Source organism: Trachurus japonicus, chromosome 4 (assembly GCF_045865225.1).
Source record: "Trachurus japonicus isolate A0001 chromosome 4, Traja_1.0".
Classification (NCBI taxonomy): Eukaryota; Metazoa; Chordata; class Actinopteri; order Carangiformes; family Carangidae; genus Trachurus; species Trachurus japonicus.
Genome location: NC_140910.1, coordinates 19,205,256 through 19,223,921, shown reverse-complemented (window position 1 = coordinate 19,223,921; position 18,666 = coordinate 19,205,256). Strand labels below are relative to the sequence as shown.

Here is an 18,666-nt window from a genome sequence, read left to right as displayed (position 1 = left end):
ATTGACTGGAATGACAGAATCAGCATTGAACAGCTCCTTCTGGGAACATCTGGAAACACCTTTTCTCACATAATGCATCTGTAATCACGCACGCCCCTGGCAATAGTATCTAATGTGAATTTTAGTTTAGTTTTTTTAGTGGCAGCCAGATACTTATCTCATTTCTATGACACATATGGTGATTATTGAATATTTTGGTTATTAGAGGACTCAATTTCTAACAATATGGCCCCAAACAGAGGCACTGCCCCGCTGATCTCAGGCTCTCCTGTTACCACCACCCCATGCTTCAAATCAGGGCACTCGCTTCCTTGCCAAGCTAGCATTGCTCCAGAGTGCAGGGCTTAAAAGATGATTAGGTGGAGATTTGAAGCCCCCCCCCGCCCCCCCCTTCCCCCCTTCCTGTGTCACCGAACGCTCTGACTCAGCTCACAGGAGCGCAGACGCCGCCCCGGAGGCTGTTTCCTGGACATCTGAACTCTCTGTAGAGGCCAAGGTCGACTGTAGCGGCGGCTGGTGGAAACCCTGAGTCAGAGTGGGGCGCTGCTCGTAGGCACGGCCACCCGAGCGAACGAACGAACGAACGAACGAACCACAGAGCCTGACATGACACACATGCACACAGAAAGAAAAAAAAACAAAACAGCCTTCTGAGCAACACACACTGCTTTTAGCTGGTGTGTTGCATGTGCATCTGTCACTGCCAGGAGGGGAGGAGCAGCTCGGCTCATAACCCCCTCAATTAGCAGCTTTGCAAGGGGGCTACTTATTATGCACCACCCGTAGTCTATAAAGCTCCCTGGTGTTTCCCTCTGCACAGCTGATTGTAGTCAGAGGCTTTCCAGTCTGCAAAATACAGCTGCCGGAGGAAACACAGCCGACACACACACACACACACACAAAAAGAAAACCTCTAAATACACAGACAAGACTGACTTGACCATAGCACACTAGAATTTGCATTGCAAAACGCTGGTATAACCAGAGTGACCCTTGTACCAAGATAGAGGGGGAAGTCAAAGGTGAAACTCTGAAAGAAAACATTTCCAGTCCAATGCGTCAAACCAGAAAGCTTCACACTATTAACACGCTCTTTGTTATTGTCCCTAAACACAAACACCAACTCCCACTGTACATTTTGGTTTGAGATAAACCAAAATACACTTAACTTTCAACCTCTGGCACGACTGAGACTACATTCCACACTATCAGTCATGTGTCCGGTCTCAACAGAGAGGAGCTCTAATCTGCCACAGAGCGCTTTGTGGAAAAATCAAGTCCATATTAATCCGATTAGCTCCGAGGTGCAGAGCTCGAGGGAGGAATGATGTGTCGTAATTCCCCGATGACATCTCTCTTCTGGGCCGAATCATGTGAGAAGCAGCAGCACGGCGAGGAGGACAAAAAAAGCATCTCTGCAACCTCCGAGGCCAAAGGTTACAGTACAGGACTTTTGATCTGTGGTTTCGGGAACACAGGACAATCCTGGTGAAGCAGAGAGTGAGGGGTCCAGTGCGCAAAATGAGATTTGATGAAATATTTACTGGCAGTGTTTTTGTTTGGTTTTTCTGCCTCAGGAAGAGTTTTGTTGAGTCAAAACTTCACCAATAAAAAGTTAAGGGAGCTCCGACTCTGTGCAGGTACTTTTCCATTGTGTACTTGTTTACTTTTCCGCATCCAGCATTTAATCCCGCCAGGAGTTTATAGATGTGCACAAAACCAGCTTTACCTCTTAAACTCATCATTGCACAACATACTGTAACTCTAAACGGCCCCACATGTTTATTCCAGACTGTAAACGACTTTGATTTAAACGTTACAGTCTAAATTGAACAGTTTAGAGCGATTTACTTCCATACCTTTCTTGAACTTGTGAATTGGAAGTTTCTTTAGCTGGTCTTTGCGCAGGCGACTCCTCCGAGCTCTGTGTCGGTCCTGGACAAACTTGGTGATCTAATCATAGCAGAATAAAAAAAAGAAGAGAGAAAAGTGTCAAATTCCTTTCAAATCACTTTACAAAAGACAGACACACGTACACACAGAGACCTACTGTCCAAGTGATGAGTCCAATTAGTACAAACTTGTACCCTGCAGTTAGTTGCACACCTCAGCCAACCCGAAAAAAAAGCTGCGTCACAGCTAAATTTAATCAGGACTAATGGACGCTGGTAACTAAGTAACTGCTGAAATGCACCAACCATGAAGACGACAATGAGGATGAGGCAGATTCCCACAATGATGAGGAAGGGGATCAGGTAGTATTCCAGAGGCAGGCTGAAGTCCGGCATGAGAACCACGTGTCCCCTTAAAAAAAACAACAACAAAAAACAGCACAGAGCCGTTGTCAGGTGAGGGACATATCAGCTTTGGCAGTGGCAGATATAATAAAGTCATTAAGTTGAATAAAAGCGGCATTTTCTCATTGTGGGCTGCTGCACTTAGAGGGATGGTTTGGGTTTTCTGATGAGGGGTTGTGTGAGGTAGACGGTCCAGAGTCGGAAGACGAGAAGAACTACGTCTTGCCGTGCATGGGGGCCACCAGAAAGAAATGTGTTATAGACACTTTTAAAATTGGCCACAGAGACTAATCTAATATCTCATTTAAATGTCAACTCCATCCAGCATTAACACACTTTCCTTTGGCACTATATTTGTTTCTGGTGGCCATTCCTGTTCATTCATGTCTTCTAAAATAAGGAAAAAAAAAAAAAAAAAACACAATCCCCTTAAGATATTCCCTCTAGCGTTGTTCACACAAAGGTTCCTCTATCAGCAGAATGACTTTTCACATAGTTAATTAAAGGGATACGGGCTCTGCTTCTGTTCACACAACTCCCTCTACAGCGTATCTCTGCTCCAGTCAAATTTGTAAAAGCTAATTTGGTCCAGACTGACAAAACTCTGCCAATACCATGTTTGGTGTTCATTCCTCTGACTGCAAAGAAGTTGGGAATAACGCTCTTGTATTTGGATGGTATCTGACATGACACCAGCTGATTTGAAAGTGGAGAAATTGGGAGTTGAATGGTATGACTCTCTGGGCTCCTCTGACAAGCTGAGACATTTCATTACCGGATTATCACCTCAGCAGCAGTGACAACACATGAGAAGACAAATCCTCTGCATTGATATATTGCAGTGTAGTGACATTATACAATAATATTAGATTAAACTCATGGCTAGAGAGCAGAGAATGGAGAAAACAGACGGCTGGGAGTGAGCTAGCGGAATAAAAGGCAGCAGTCGTCTCTTTATGGTGTTTGAACTGAGAGTCGTTAAAGGGGAGAGTGAGAGGAGCCGCAGAGGAAACTGTTTCTATTTATACTGATGGGTAGAAAAATGAGATTTGGGTTTAGACTTACCCCTTGTCATATGTGTAGTCCTCTTTCAGAGAGTTGGCAGTCACCTCGCTCACAAACACAGAGGGAATATCGATCTGCTTCATAACATCCACTGCACACAGAAAGGCACAAAATTACCCGTGCAGAATATCACACGACTGGATATCAATACTCACTCGGCTCCAGTGATGATGTTGAAGCATATTGTGAATAAATGAAAAATTAATGTTATCAAACTTTCCTCACAGGCCACTAAGTACCGTTTTAACCACATTTCAACAATCGTCATCAGCTGTTCAGAGTTTACTCAGTACAACTTTCATTATTTTGGACATGAAGATCATGAGATAGATTGTCAAAATATATCTTTTAATAATGGCTTAACAATAGTTTGAAGCAAAAACCATCTAGTCCCAGATTCTGAAGTGTAAGTCTGCAAGATTTTTGCATTTTGGACTGCTGGTCAGACAAAGAAATCTATATAAATATTTAGACTGGGGCTTTGGAAAGTGTGTTGGGCATTTGTTGCAGGCCCAGGTTGAACACTAGAGAAAGTTGGCTGGTGTTAGCTGCTTTTTCCAAGTTCAAAAAATAAATGTGCATCTCAAAACCACAAATATTCTGCGGTCCCAGGGAGAGCATGTCTGTAAAACCTGTACCAAACGAGTGACCAACTAGTTCTCTGTGTGAAAGGGCAGCACACGTTGGGACCGACTGGCTCGGGTAATACAGAAAAAAACATTAACACAACATTAATAAAGTTTGTGGGGAGGGTGGTTCAGTTTCCAACAACAAACACTTTGGCTAAAACTTAACGGACACTTAAAGTGACATGGTGAAATATCTAAACAACTTGCAACTTGCTCAGAGTATAAAACCTCTTTTGTTTGTGAGATTTACTTCTCCTTGGAAAACAATAATGAGGTCATGAAGCCTCCTGGATAATTCATGACTCTGCTGCAGCCCCTCAAGTAAGAAAAGGGGGACTGACATAGTAGGCAAGGCTTCACTGAACCCTCCTAGACAATATCATGTCACGAAATGGATAGAGCGGGAACAATATATGGAGAGTCATCGGGAGAAATGGCCTTGATGCTGCACATCTTGGGACATTAAATGGGTTTCTGCCTGGGAGGCTGCTGTGTTTTTCCTCAGGCTCACAGATGAGAACAAAAACACCTCTGTCAACAGAGAGCTGCGTGAACAGGCAGCTGTGTAAGATGCTAAATGCTTCTGTGTTGGCACCCAGAGGAAGGAGCTGCTAACTTACGATCGTTGGATCCCATGCTGATTAACTCATCGGAGTCCACATTGTGAACAATGGCTGCCTTGTACCCCGCTTTCTGGGCATTGAGGACCTGAGGAGACAAAAAACACTGACGTCATGTACAATCTTAAAAAGGTAAAGCCTATTCACCAACAACAGCTTTAAGACTGTACTGCTTCCAGTTTAAGGACGCTGCTGCTGATATGAAATAATTTATGACCTGGCTTTGTGGACTGAATCCTCATCGGGGCAGTGAACGCAGCTGAATTTTGTTTGTCAGCATCTTAATTACAATAGCAGTCTGAGAGGACGGCAAGAGACCACAGATAGCGGGACACAGCGGCTCCACTGGTCTCACTCCACAACATGTTTATGATCTGTTTCCCAGGAAATGTTTCCCTGCAAAACGAAAGATGTTTGCATTTTAACGGCCAGCCAGCCCCGATCCTCCGTGATAAACACAAACCGCTTGTCCAACCTGACTGAGCTGCAACTGTTAGATCCAAAGCAGGAAGCGTTTGATGAAGCAAAGGGAAACTGAGGCTAAAGGAGAAATCTACACGGTTGAGTTTTAGTGGCAGAGAACAGCGAGACGGTAGAAAGGCTGCACTATTGTAGGAATGTGTGACAAATGTTGATATCAGATCCAAAAACATCTCACACTTTCACCTCGATGACTTTGCCTACCAGCACCTGTTCTCGTTGCGATGTGCTGCAGCATTTCTTATTTTATTTTGAAAAGGTCACAGGTTTTAATCTCATTCCCATAAACCTCTTTTGTGTCACCTTAAACAAAACACTGAGAACGAGTCAAGGCACAACTTGTGATGCAAATGCAAAAAACAACATCTCTCCACCAAGATAAAAAACGATAACAGAAAGCAACAAAATCATTATTCATCACTATATCAATTTATTCTACTGTAGTTTGAAAGCTGTTTTCTTTTTTTTTTTTTTTAAGTTTGTAGCTCTGTCTCTCTCATGACCAGCTCAGATAGTTTCCCTTTGTGTAGCTGCCTGTGTGTTAAGTGTCTTAACTACTGCATCAGTGTGCCACTATATCCACATACTCACACACATTAATCAAACATGTGTCTCTCCAAACCTCTTCAGAAAAAAAGTGAAGCTCTCACTTCAGCACAAAAACAGATGCTGCAGCGTCCTGAGCGTAACCTGTTTACCGTGTGTGTGAGTGTGTGAGGGACAGTGCAGCTGTTATCCTTTAAAAGGCAGCTTTTCAAAATCTGACACCATCTATATATTTGAATTCTTAAAATCCAGCGAGTGAGGATTTTTCAAAGTCTGGGTTGAGGTTCAATTTTTTTTTTTGCACAGTCTGTCATTTATACCGACTGTTAAAAAACTCTGGGTTTTCACTCAGCTTGCAGCCGAAAAATATAAATTTAAAGTTGTGTTATAAATGTGACAGTGATTATGTAAATGCAGTGTGACAGCTATCTCCACCAGAAATGAATAAAGTTGAAAAATTCTGGGGGACCAAACACATCTTTTTTTAATTTGGCTGCCTTCCTGTTATTGAAATACAGTATATGAAGTTGAATCTTGTCCATGGGATCATTACACTTTTACAACTTTCTGGAAACATTAAACAAATAGTGAAAAAAAAGGAAAAAGAAGTAGTAGTATAAAAAAAAGAGAGAGAAACTTTCCAGCAGCTGAGGGTCAGGTGTGCTGCTGCATCATGGATGTATGGGGAAGCTGATAATAATGAAGCTCTTCCATGTGTGTGGCTGTAGATGCTATATCCTGTATAGTCATTGTTGTGGCTGACAGCTCACAGCAGATGTGGTGGAGGAAATAGGATGTGACAATATAATCCTGGAATGAACCATTATGCGCTCTCACACGGACACACGGAGATGAAGCTGGGACGGTCAATGTTTCCTCTCGAGTGGAGGGGGGAAAAAACTATTTGCATTAAACCAGGTAAACGTCACAAAGGCACATTCCTCCTTCTTCCTCCTTGTCTTTCCTTTGTATTTGTTAAGTGGTGCTGCTCTGTGAGCAACAGCAACACTACCACTGCTAAAGAAAAACCACATTCCTCCAGTGTAATATCAGCCAATTTAAAAATAATATCATCCAGCGTGGTGGAGAAATAATGGATTTAGCCTCTGACAGCATCCACAGAACAATGGGCCTCATTCACGAACCGTTCTTAAGAACAAATTTGTTCTTAAGTCCTACTTACGAAGTTTTTACGAAGATTGTGGCATTCATGAATGTTTTCTTATCCAGAATTTGTTCTTAACTAAGAACAAAATCTACGAACAGTCAGGAGTATACTTACGCACTTGTAAGTGCTGAGACTTCTGCAAAAACAACCGATTATAGCGTTTTCTTCTGTTCTGCAGTTGTATGACATTATATGATTTAAATAAGAATTATTTTCTTATCTTTTATGATGTTTTGAATAATCACATATATTAATAATAATAATTGACAAATCATTGCAGTCTCTTAAAAAACATTATAGACACTTAATTCATATCAGTTGTTTTTTTTCTGGGGGGGGGGGGCATACAGCTGCCGATATGATTTTTTTTCCCCCTAATTGCGAGCTGCAACAGTGCACTGTTTTTTTTCTTCATATGTGATAATATGATGATATTTATGATGGCACACGTGAGTGTGGTCTCTCTGGTAACAACCCGAAGAGCTGCATCCACTGCTGACTCTACTAAATACAGCCTAAATATAAATATTAAAATATAAACTAAATATAAGCCTTTTGTTTGTTTCTTTGTTTCATTCCTGCCGCAGTAGCGCCACTTCACTACTTAAGTTCTTTTTACGTTTGGAGTCTGGTGCTCCCTCCCAGATTTTCATTTGAGCATTTCAACTTTGTTTCTCACTTCACCTTCTCTGCTCAGTGCCTGTGGGTGCTGTGTGCACACGGCCCTGCAGTCTCATGCCCTTTTACGGGCATTGATGGGGCAGTTACCTATGCTAATCATATGTTAATTAGACTCACCTGGCACACACCCTCAACTTACGAGGAGATGACATTCATCAAGTAGGAACACAGCTGCGAACAATTCTGAGGCTTACGAACGCGTTGATGAATCTGACGTAGGGTTTTCTTAAGGAACTTCTTAAGAACAACTTAAGAAAGAATCTAAGAAGGTTCTTAAGAAGATATTGGTGAATGAGGCCCAATGTTTTTAACACTTCTGGGGCTTTAGTTTGATGAAATTAGAGGAAAACACAAAGTTATGTGTGATGCATCTCACATTCCTGGGGAACTATAGGACCAAAGTGGGACAGAGTCATCCTCATATTCAGTCTGAATAGGCCACTTTGTTTTACTTCAGAGCTCAGTCTGACATTTTGTTCATGGTAGCCACTTTCCATTTGGGATGGGGTTGGTTGGATATTTTGCCCAAACCAATGAGGACACAGTAAAGTATCTGTCCTACCAACATTTGGTCAAGTCAGTTTTACTTTAACAGCCCAGTGTCACAAATGTGCCTGAAGGAACTTTTCAATCCTCAGACCACGAGTCTGGATAACAGAGAAAAGACTGAATATAACAGATTGACACACTCGGCTTGATAAGAGAACTCAAGAGTGGTTTTCTACCTGAAGCCACAGAGGAAATACTGGCGTTAATGCTGCGTTCGATTGCACTCGGAACTCGGAAAGATCCGACCTCCAACTCGGAAAAATGCAATAGAACGGCCCTTGAAGTCGGAACTCCGACTCGGGAACTCGGGTTGGATCCAAGCAGCCCGAGTCGGTCGGAATTACGTCACAGCAATATGGCGTCGCACACCGCGAGAGGTATTTATTTATTTAGGCTATTTATTTTCCAACCTAGAAGGGAGAAGTTATGGAAAAGGGAATATAGCCTAGTTCCATGCGTACTGCAGCAAGAGTTGAATCTGCACGGCTCGCTGTGACACATGCAGGATTCCCCTCTCTGGTGCGTTCAAGACTGTGTGTTGCAGAAGTGGCGTTTCTATTTCTCTCTCTCCCCCAAGCAGCTAAGTTAATGTTCTTCCCCAGCAGTACTTTTTGATGCTCGAAAGATATGAGCTTACTGTGGCCGGCCATGTTTTCCGAGGTTGCGCAATGAAACGCATTTACCTCGGAAGTCGGACTTTCCGACCGGGATCTTTCCGAGTTCCGAGTGCAATCGAACGCAGCATAATTATCAGTCGGAGCATGTGCTGCGCTCTTGAGTTAAATTAACACCCGACCCACACAACAGTGAAGAGTGAAACTGCGATGTGCAGCCAGGCGGTGCCATGTAAAGAGAAAAATATCAGTTTAGTCCGGGTCGCACTCTTAAATATAAGAAAGTCATCTGCTCTGTTGAATAATCTTAATCAGGCCCAGGCCTTTTTTTTAATACGAGCATTGTCCTCTGCTGTGATGCAAGAAAATCCATTTAGACCTGTGTGAGGGGTGAGTGTGTATTGTTGCACTGCATGGACGCTCAACAGTGAACAGCTCAGTCTTTTGTCCATCGCTTGTCATTGTAATTTTATGCAAAGGCATACGTGAACCAGCGTGTATGGCAAGCAACAGCATTGTGATCCCATGTGTTTGCCTGTGAGGGTGTATTGTGCGGAGGTATCAATGGCTGCTGTGTGCGTCTTCGGGCCAGTCGTCTGGGTAAGTTAACGCACTGGAAATACTGCGTCTGGGTGTGTGTGTGTGTGTTCTGAGAAAGCAAAGCGAGCAAGGTGAGTGTGACTTCCGTTTCATTTCATGACGCTTATCTCCTAATGAATGAAACAACCGCTAATGATAATGATAATAACAGAGCAATCAACCAAGGCGAGGATAATCCTTTTTTCTCTCTCCCAACTTTGCGATGTGCTGATTGACATGGAATCTTAATCTATAAAATCAATCTGTCATTTGTGCTGAACTACACAAATCCTGACGTGTATCATCTTGTGGTGTGTACAGCGATTAGTCGGCGGTGTGTGAGGCCTTTGTTGTGTGACGCTGCTTCTCAGCTCAGTTTGCCTTCAGGTTAATTTGATCAGTTCGACAGATGTTGCTCCTTTTTTTAAATTTTTTTAAACCAACTCCTCCGCAATAAAGCCGGCAGCAATGTTTGATTGAGTCTCACTGTCAGCCATTTGTTTTACTGTATCATGTAACAACATTAATATAGTTAAAGCAGAAGTAAGTGATATATTTGTGTTAATATAAGTCTTAAATAGTTATATCTTCCGACAGCAATCACTTACATAGAGTGTTTGGACTGAAACACGGGTCTGTCAGTCACTCTGCTCTGCTCTGAGCCGAAGAGAAAACATTTATCGTATCCTACAGTTTTTATCCAATGAGGAGAGAGAACGGCATGCAGGCCTGTGTGTGCAGCCAAGGAACGCCGTGAATGTGGTGACGTAGGGACGAGGACTGTTATGGTGCGTTCAAGGCAACTCAGAAGTTACGAGTGGCCGTTATAGTGACTTTCACAGGTAAAACAGGTCGGAAAAACACGAGTGGGTTGCCTGGAACGCTACAAAGTCGTAAGTCGTGACTTGAAGCTGTAATTTACGTTTTCAAAAGCCGGCCTGGAACGCAGCATTAGCCAAAACGACCGGATCGCTTACTTCTGCTTTAATGGGGAGTTTGCCCTTTGGTTATAAAAAAATCTCATATTAATGTGGATGAATCTACATTACCCACACTTGTTAACTCTTTCGCGACCATTGACGAGTAAACTCGTCACAGCCTGCCGAACGTTCTGAATCTGGCGACTTTCCAAACCCTCTTTTGACAAAAGCGACCGACGACAAATGTGGCGACTTTTACCGGTGCTGTTACAAACGTTTTTGGTTTGGAGACTCGGATCTGAAAGCCCGTTATCACTGCTGTTTTCACAGCGCTGTGCAGCAGAGCGGGCGCTGTGCAGCGGACGCTGTGACCGGCCGCCCCCGCCCCAGAGCACTCATCGCCGGCCAGTCACACAGCAGTGTCCCGGAGCTGCTGCGCTGCGGCCAGAGACCCGCACCGCAGCACCGCTGCTCTCCAGGCTGCCACACCCCCCAGATATGCCTACAAATCTATTTATTTAGCCGTAGAAATGATTTGGGAGACATGCCACACTGCAGATTACCGGTAAAATGAGCAGATTGCCACTTGACACAAAAGTGCGTTTTTCTCTGAAACTAGAGCGGGAGCTCCGTTTTTGGAGAAACCCAGCTCTCTTCTTCTACTTCGTACTCACGAACGAAACGGCGGAAAAACTCACCGTTTTTTCGAGGAGCACGTTGGAAAGTCACTCTTCAATCACGTGAAAACAGTTTGTTTCTAGGTGATGTAGGAGAGTTCGGTTCGACGTGAGAAAAAGGTAAACAAATAGCCAAAAACATGTGGTCCTGAGCGGATGTGCTGAGGAATTAGTGTGGTCGCGAAAGAGTTAATGGGTCCATTTTCAACAAATATATCGTTTTGTCTTTATAGTTATTTTGATATTATTATTAAGTGGTCGACTCGCCCAGCATTTCCTACTTTCGGTTTCCCGGACGCTGCCCGGCAGGTCATGCGAATAATGCCGCCAAATCGCCGTTTATGGTCGGAACTATGACGGTATCTGATCGTCTTCGAACCTACAACTTTCAATCTTGATAAATGAAAACATTCTTGGCAAATGTTTTCGCTTTCCAAGAATTTCACCGTGCGCGCGGAGGCTCATGGGAAATGTACTGTGAAAACATTTCGCTTTCCAAAACTCCTCGTTGTCCCTTTAATCTGTTTTATGTTGTGACAAAGCTGTGGTTAATGGTAATGATCATGCTTTAAGGTAAATTAACTTCAAGGACGCTTTGTCATTGCCACAGCATGTTAAAAAAAAAACATGAGGGGAAACGAAATATAGTTAAATAAAACACATAGCACATATAACATTAAAAATAAATAACAATAACAACAAAAAAGGACCTGAACACGCAGTCAGTGCAAAAAAAAAGTATTAAGTATTAAGTACTTTGCGGTAGCTGAATAGTAACATGCCATATAACCACAACAACCAGCTACAACCATCACTAGACCTTCACTTCCTGTCTTCATGTTCACTGGGAAAATAAAGCTAAAAAGGCCTAAACAGGAATAAGAAAAGGTTATGGGACCTTAAAGCAGAAGTAAGCGATATTTTTGTGTTAATATGAGTCTTAAATAGTTATATCTTCCGACAGCAATCACTTACATAGAGTGTTTGGACCGAAACACGGGTCTGTCAGTCCCTCTGCTCTGCTCTGAGCCGAGGAGAAAACTTTTCTCGTATCCTACAATTTTTATCCAATGAGGAGAGAGAACGGCATGAAGGGCTGTGTGTGCAGCCAAGGGATGCGCCTGAATGTGGTGACGTAGGGACGAGGACTGTTATGGTGCGTTCAGGGCAGCCCGTAACTCGTGTTTTTCCGACCTGTGAAGTCGTACCAGTTCGATCTGGTACGAGTTCATGAGTCGGAAGTTACGAGTGGCCGAGTGGTGACTTTCACAGGTAAAACAGGTCGGAAAAACACGAGTGGGTTGCCTGGAACGCTACAAAGTCGTAAGTTGTGACTTGAAGCTGTAATTTACGGTTTCAAAAGCCTGCCTGGAACGCAGCATTAGCCAAAACGACTGGATCGCTTACTTCTGCTTTAATCGTTGCCATGACTTGCAGGTGCTTTATATTAGAGAATACCATAATTGAGAAGAAGATAAAATAAAATACATAAATAAAAAAGAGACAACACTGACAAAACGTGCCCCAACACCTCCAGATTTCGTCCAGTGGCTCTGGCTCATTAGTGGATCAGTCAGGTTGTCTTGTGCCAAATAACCATTTCCGAGGTCACACTTGACTCCCTTTAAGTTCAAATCTACATAGCATCTAATTAAATGTAGATGTCGTCAGTTCTGCCACTGTGACTGGTATTCACTCCCGGCACAATAACTTGTCTGCAGTTTGGTTCAGTGTCTTTTTTTTGAGGGGGGGGGTTTACAGTAAACGTGAGGAGCCATTTTGGCTGCAGGCTGTCTAGATGCCAGTGTGTGGTGTGGTGTGGTCTGTCTGCCTGGGATCTGCACAGGAATTCAACCTCTGCTACTGGCTCACCCTTGTGTTTGCATGGGCAAAGATAAGGACATTCAGTGCATTCCTGAGACTGAAAAAGAAGGAGGAAGCAGGAGAGAGAGAGAGAGCGAGATAGAGAGTGTGAGGCAGAAAATGAGAGAAAGAGAAAAGGGGAAAATGAGATATGAAACCTCTAGAAATAAAAACATCAATTATGCAAAACCCTGTGTGACTAGAAACACATACAAAGGCACACACACACACACACACACGATGCGGCATCACCATGGGAGGATTTCTTGGTTGCTCTTCCACCATCTGCAGACCATTGTGGTGAGCTGTAGCACTGTCTTTCATGTCAATTTAACAGCTTTCATTAAACCACTTAACTGCTGTAATCCCAGTGGGACCACACATAAAAATCCTGCTTTTCTCCTTCACTATCACATCGCTCTATAAACCTTACTTGATTTAAATGTTGTTGTGTGGAAGGGGGAAAGTACAATTTAAATTTACACATTTTATTCCACCAAGAAAAGTTGACAAAGCAAGCAACATCGTGTTTCTCTGTACTTTGTTATTCATGGGTTAAAGTCCTGGGTTGCTATTGTGCAGCTACACTAAAAAAAACTAGAGGTTAAGTGCCTCTCAAGGGCGTCCTGACGTCTTTTGAGTCATGTGACAGCATGACTTGGCTCCAAAGACTACTAGCTCTGTGTTTTGTTTTTGTGATCTTCCTCCATTTTTCAAAGTCCACATTATTTTTCCCTTTTTTGTATAATCGGGCCCTGGATTCATAACAAAGTAAAATAAATAAATAAGCATCTGATGCTTGTTTTCTCTCCATGGCACCCTGCTGTGAGCACACCAAATTCTGACTTGGCCTGCAGCACAGTCGCTGTCGGGTTTGTTCATCAAACTGACCAATTATGGGTTTTTAGAAGGCAGACTGGACTTTGCTTAATTGGTTTGTTGGTTTTAAAGTCACATGAGTGAAATTAACAAGATCCTGAAGCTTTTATCAGGAGGCAAAGAACACTGAGCCCTCAGTAAAATCATCCATTTACACTGAACTAAGACCAAAAGTGACCAATCTCATCAGCCATTTAGTGATTATTCAGTGCTATCTGAAGCTAATTTAAAAATGAAGCATTTAAAGGGGAACTATGCAAGTCTGGTCGCTTTTCCGCTGTTTTGCTATAACCCTCCTCCCGGCCATGTGCATTTGTTTACAACAAAGCTGGCGAGAAAGCAATCAATACAGTGGTGGATAACGTTAGACATCTTATACGATGTAACGATGTGTATATTTGTATGGGTTTTTTTTTCTAATTCACTTTTTTATTAGTTTTCAACAAGAAAAGACATACATACATACCATACCACACGTCTAAACCAAGCCTAAACAGAGCCTCTCATCTCTCATCGAACCATTCCTTCACCTGTTTAACTTATTTGTGTAAGTTTATCTGTCATAAACAAGAGATTACGTGTTATGGGGCGCGTTTGTGTTGCGGTGCCGCCGAGTCGAGATCTGGGACACCGGGTCAGTGGCACTGATCTTGCCAGGTTGGTTTTTAGGCCAAGAGACGCTACGTGGAAGGCAGAGAGCCTTACGAGTCATTTATTTAACCATCACAATTACTCAGAAGTTGTTTAATTAAAGGTGTACAGAAAAGAAAACTGAATTTGAGCCCACTCTGGATCATAAAATTAATGTAATAACTCATCTTTCAGACGATGTAGGCCAAACTTTGTGCAAAATTCTATTTTTGAGTAAATCCGGGATAAAAGTGTGTAAAAAAAATTTTTTTCGCATTGGATAATGCAGGCGCACGGATTATACGTCAGCCTGTAGGCTACACGATTCACCAGCCACTGATATTGGATCCGTCATCCGTCATTCAAACGTCTGAGACACACACACACACACACACACACACACACACGGAGCTCGGTCTCGCCCCAAGCTTTGAATATCCCGCCCGCTCGATAACGACCAATCAAATTCGTTTTCCTTACTCGGGTAAACTCGTGTTGCAGCTCGTGGCAACTCGACGCGACAAACAGGACAAACGGCCATTTCTGCACACCTTTAAGGTAAAAACTTTGCATAGTTAAGATAAAAATCCTGCATAGTTCCTTTTTAAATGTTCTTGTTACTGGCCCTTTAGAAATGTGATTGGCTGAAAAGAAGCAATTAACGGATAATCCTCATAAATATTTCTCAGAACTGCCAGTTTTACCAAACAGTCCAAAATGTTGAGATGTTGAATTTGCAATGACACAAATCCAGCTGCAAATCTTCACAGGAAATGGGATCAACAAGTATTTGGTATTTTTGCTTTGTGAATTAGTCACATCATTACTGTACTTATCAAAACTGTTTCTAATTTTGTCTTTTGTTCAGTCGTTTAATGGCTATGTTCAAGCCACATCAAAGTGAGGAAGCAGAGGTGAGCAGGAGTGAAAGTTAGTCCAAACAAGCCTGCTAAACTTGTTTACCAAGTTCATCAAGGGATTTTAATGTTTACAAGCCCTTCGGCGAGAAGGTCGAAGCTGCCTGGAGGCCAACAAGCGCTGGTTTGTGTGTCAGTTCCAAGCAGCTTCCTTTTAATGTGTGGGACTGTGAGAAAGTGACAGACGGTGCAGCTGAGAAAAGAAAAACACATTTCGACACTACTGTAAAAATGGGAAGAAAAAAAGAAACTGCAAGTCGTTTTGCGTGTGTGTCTGTGTGTGTGTGTGTGTGTGTGACTGACTCGCATCGGTCACAGTTGGCTGGAGGTGTGTAAACGATGCCACCTGGAGCTGCCGTGCTCACTGGTGCTGGATTTAACCGTTTGAACCCCAAAAAAGAGCAGCAACAGACCTCTAAAGTTGCAAAATTAGATCATCAAAAAAAAAGTCAAATCACAAAAGTAGTATAAAAAGATGCATCGAATGATTATTTAAGTGAAACAGAGACTCTTGAGTTTCGGGCCTCTCACAGTAGGACAGGATACAAACAGTTCAAACAACTGAGCCCAAATACTGGAGCACACAACTCATTTTTGTTCAGAGTCAAACTATAGCATAGATGAAAAAAGGACTTGTATATTAACCTTGAGAGGCTTCGGTCTCTTCATGGTTAACAGGGATGAGAGTAGGGTTGTAAAGGGGCGGAAAATTTCCAGTAAATTTCCAGAAACTTTGCATGGGAAGTTAAGATGGGGAATTTTGGAAATATTCCAACTTGGAAACTTTCCATGGGAATTATGGGAATAATGGGAATTTATGGGAATTAACTGGAAATTGGGGATAATTCAAACAAACTATATCATATCCAAACATAAATGTAAATATTATGTTTTGTAACAAACAGACATCCATGCAAAATAATACAATTGAAAAACATGACTCCTCTCCCATTTAAGGGCCAACCTTCAATTTTGTAAATTCCGGATTCATTCCCGTTTATTCCCATATATTCCCGTTTATTCCCATATATTCCCATTTATTCACCTTACTTCCCATATATTCTCGTTCATTCCCATATATTCCCGTTTATTCTCGTTTATTCCCATATATTCCCGTTTATTCCCATATATTCCCATTTATTCCCATATATTTCCCTTACTTCCCATATATTCTCGTTTATTCCCATATATTCTCGTTTATTCCCATATATTCCTGTTTATTCCCGTTAATTCCCATATATTCCCGTTTATTCCTATATATTCCCATTTATTCCCATATATTCCCCTTACTTCCGATATATTCTCGTTTATTCCCATATATTCTCGTTTATTCCCATATATTCTTGTTTATTCCCATTAATTCCCATATATTCCCGTTAATTCCCATATATTCCCGTTAATTCCCATGGAAGTTTTCCAACTTTGAAAATTCCCAGAATTTTGCAACCCTAGATGAGAGGTAATCAATCAGTGTTTGAGCTTTTATCAAGCTCCCCAAAAATCCAGCCTGAACCGTCCTGAGCCGCCCCATTCACTACATTTATAGGTTTAAGCCTTTTTATCCATCAATCACATCCGGCCATGGTTTAAGGTTTCTGTTGCCAATACATACAAGATTTCTAATTATCGCACAATGGCTCATTCCTCACTCAGTCTTCACACCAAACTTAATCTCTAAACAGTGAGCACTCATTCAAGAAAGAAGGTGCAACAGTTAAATGACCAGAAAAACAACAGTTAGACAACAATATCATGCAGGGAAGACGACGCTGTGTCGTGGATCATAAAAAAAAAAAAAAAACGTGATTAATGATTATTTCTGGAGTGCAACATAAAATACTGGTTACATCTTCTTCTCCTTTATTGGGTCTGTGAGAGTGCTGGTGGTGTGGACGGAGGCTGCTAACAGAATCACTAATTATTGCTGCATCACCACTGTGTGTGTGGGTGTGAGAGAGCATTTGTCAATACTGACTGCACCTTCACTCCTGTGCGTGTGCTGCCAACACTGCACAGCCTCCTCATGCAGTGCTGCAGCTCCCGACACATCCACTCGTCTTCCCTTCCTCTGCTCTTTTTTTTTCTCTCTCCCCCTCCTATCCTTCCTCTTATAGTCAGGTGCAAATATGACTTGACCCTAAAAAAATTCTAACAAAAGGTTTCTCAGTTGTTTTTTATAGTATTAGATGTCCTTAATAACATACTAAAAGTTTACCAAAATTTGACCACTAGAAAGGTGTCATTTTCAAGATGGCGTCCAAGATGGATAGGAAGCCTGAGGAGACACCACAGGCGAATAGGGTAACATTTTTAACTAACAGATATCACCATGAAACTTCCCAAGTTTATCACTTACATTAAGACAAATATTTTTTGTATTACAAGTTTTGTCAAATTGTATGTTTAAATATGTAAATTAGGCAATATATCATTAAATATGCGCTAATTTGCATATCCGAAATCTGAACAATGGATAAAAGCCACTTTCAAAATTCTTGTTTTATTTTGTTGACATACTAGAGTCAGAAGTTTTTACAGAGGGGATTTTGGATATCTCTCTTTATCACTCTGTAAATGAGAAAATACTGTCACCAGCCCTAAAAATTCAAGTTGGTTGTGCTTTTAGGAGTAAAATGTTGTATAAATCAGGCTATGAATGATATATCAACAATCCCCCCTGTAAAAACCTTCAGAATATAGAAAGGGATCAAACTGGAAGGTTTGGTGTCTGTAAGTGCTGCTGAAGTGGAGATTTCGGGCTCTTATACAACATTTTACTCCTAAAAACACGACCAACTTGAATTTTTAGGGCTGCTAGTATTTTCTCATTTACAGAGTGATAAAGAGAGATATCCAAAATCCCCTCTGTAAAAACTTCTGACTCTAGTATGTCAACAAAATAAAACAAGAATTTTGAAAGTGGCTTTTATCCATTGTTAAGATTTCGGATATTTCGGAAATTAGCGCATATTTAATGAGATATTGCCTAATTTACATATTTAAACATACAATTTGACAAAACTTGTAATACAAAAAATATTTGTCTTAAAGGGATAGTTCAACATTTTGGCAAATTGGCCCATTGCCATAATCGCTATAGTCATAGCAGTAGGTTCATTACCTTTAATTGTAGGTGTAAGCTATTTTCAGTACGGCGGAGCGCAGCAGCTGGCTGCTCAGAGCTACGCTATGGAGGCTAAGGGAATTTCTTGGTTTCCCTCATTAAACTCATCAAATTCAACATCCCAAAACTCCACAGCGCTTTTGTAGACAAGTTGTGACCTGCACAACCACCACGCTATGAGATAATGACGGAACGATACGAAACGGAGCCGTTTTCGAGGTAAATACAGGGTAAATACGGAGACTGCTTGCTGAAAAACTGTCCCTGAACGCAACGCGCATCAGCAGTTTTGTATGAATTTACCTCGAAAACGGCTCCGTTTCGTATCGTTCCGTCATTATCTCATAGCGTGGTGGTTGTGCAGGTCACAACTTGTCTTCAAAAGCGCTGTGGAGTTTTGGGATGTTGAATTTGATGAGTTTAATGAG

General features: G+C 41.9%; 1 protein-coding gene across 1 annotated transcript in view; it reads right to left on the bottom strand.

Moving 5' to 3' along the window:
- Positions 1–18,666, bottom strand: part of rnf13 (ring finger protein 13) — a 49,213-nt gene that overhangs the window by 9,169 nt on the left and 21,378 nt on the right. Inside the window, exons 4-7 of the mRNA XM_085774564.1 lie at positions 4,612–4,699; positions 3,363–3,453; positions 2,199–2,304; positions 1,860–1,953 (exon numbers count right to left, since the gene is read on the bottom strand). Coding sequence (XP_085630690.1) covers positions 1,860–1,953; positions 2,199–2,304; positions 3,363–3,453; positions 4,612–4,699 — 379 coding nt within the window. The remainder of the gene's footprint in view (positions 1–1,859; positions 1,954–2,198; positions 2,305–3,362; positions 3,454–4,611; positions 4,700–18,666) is intronic.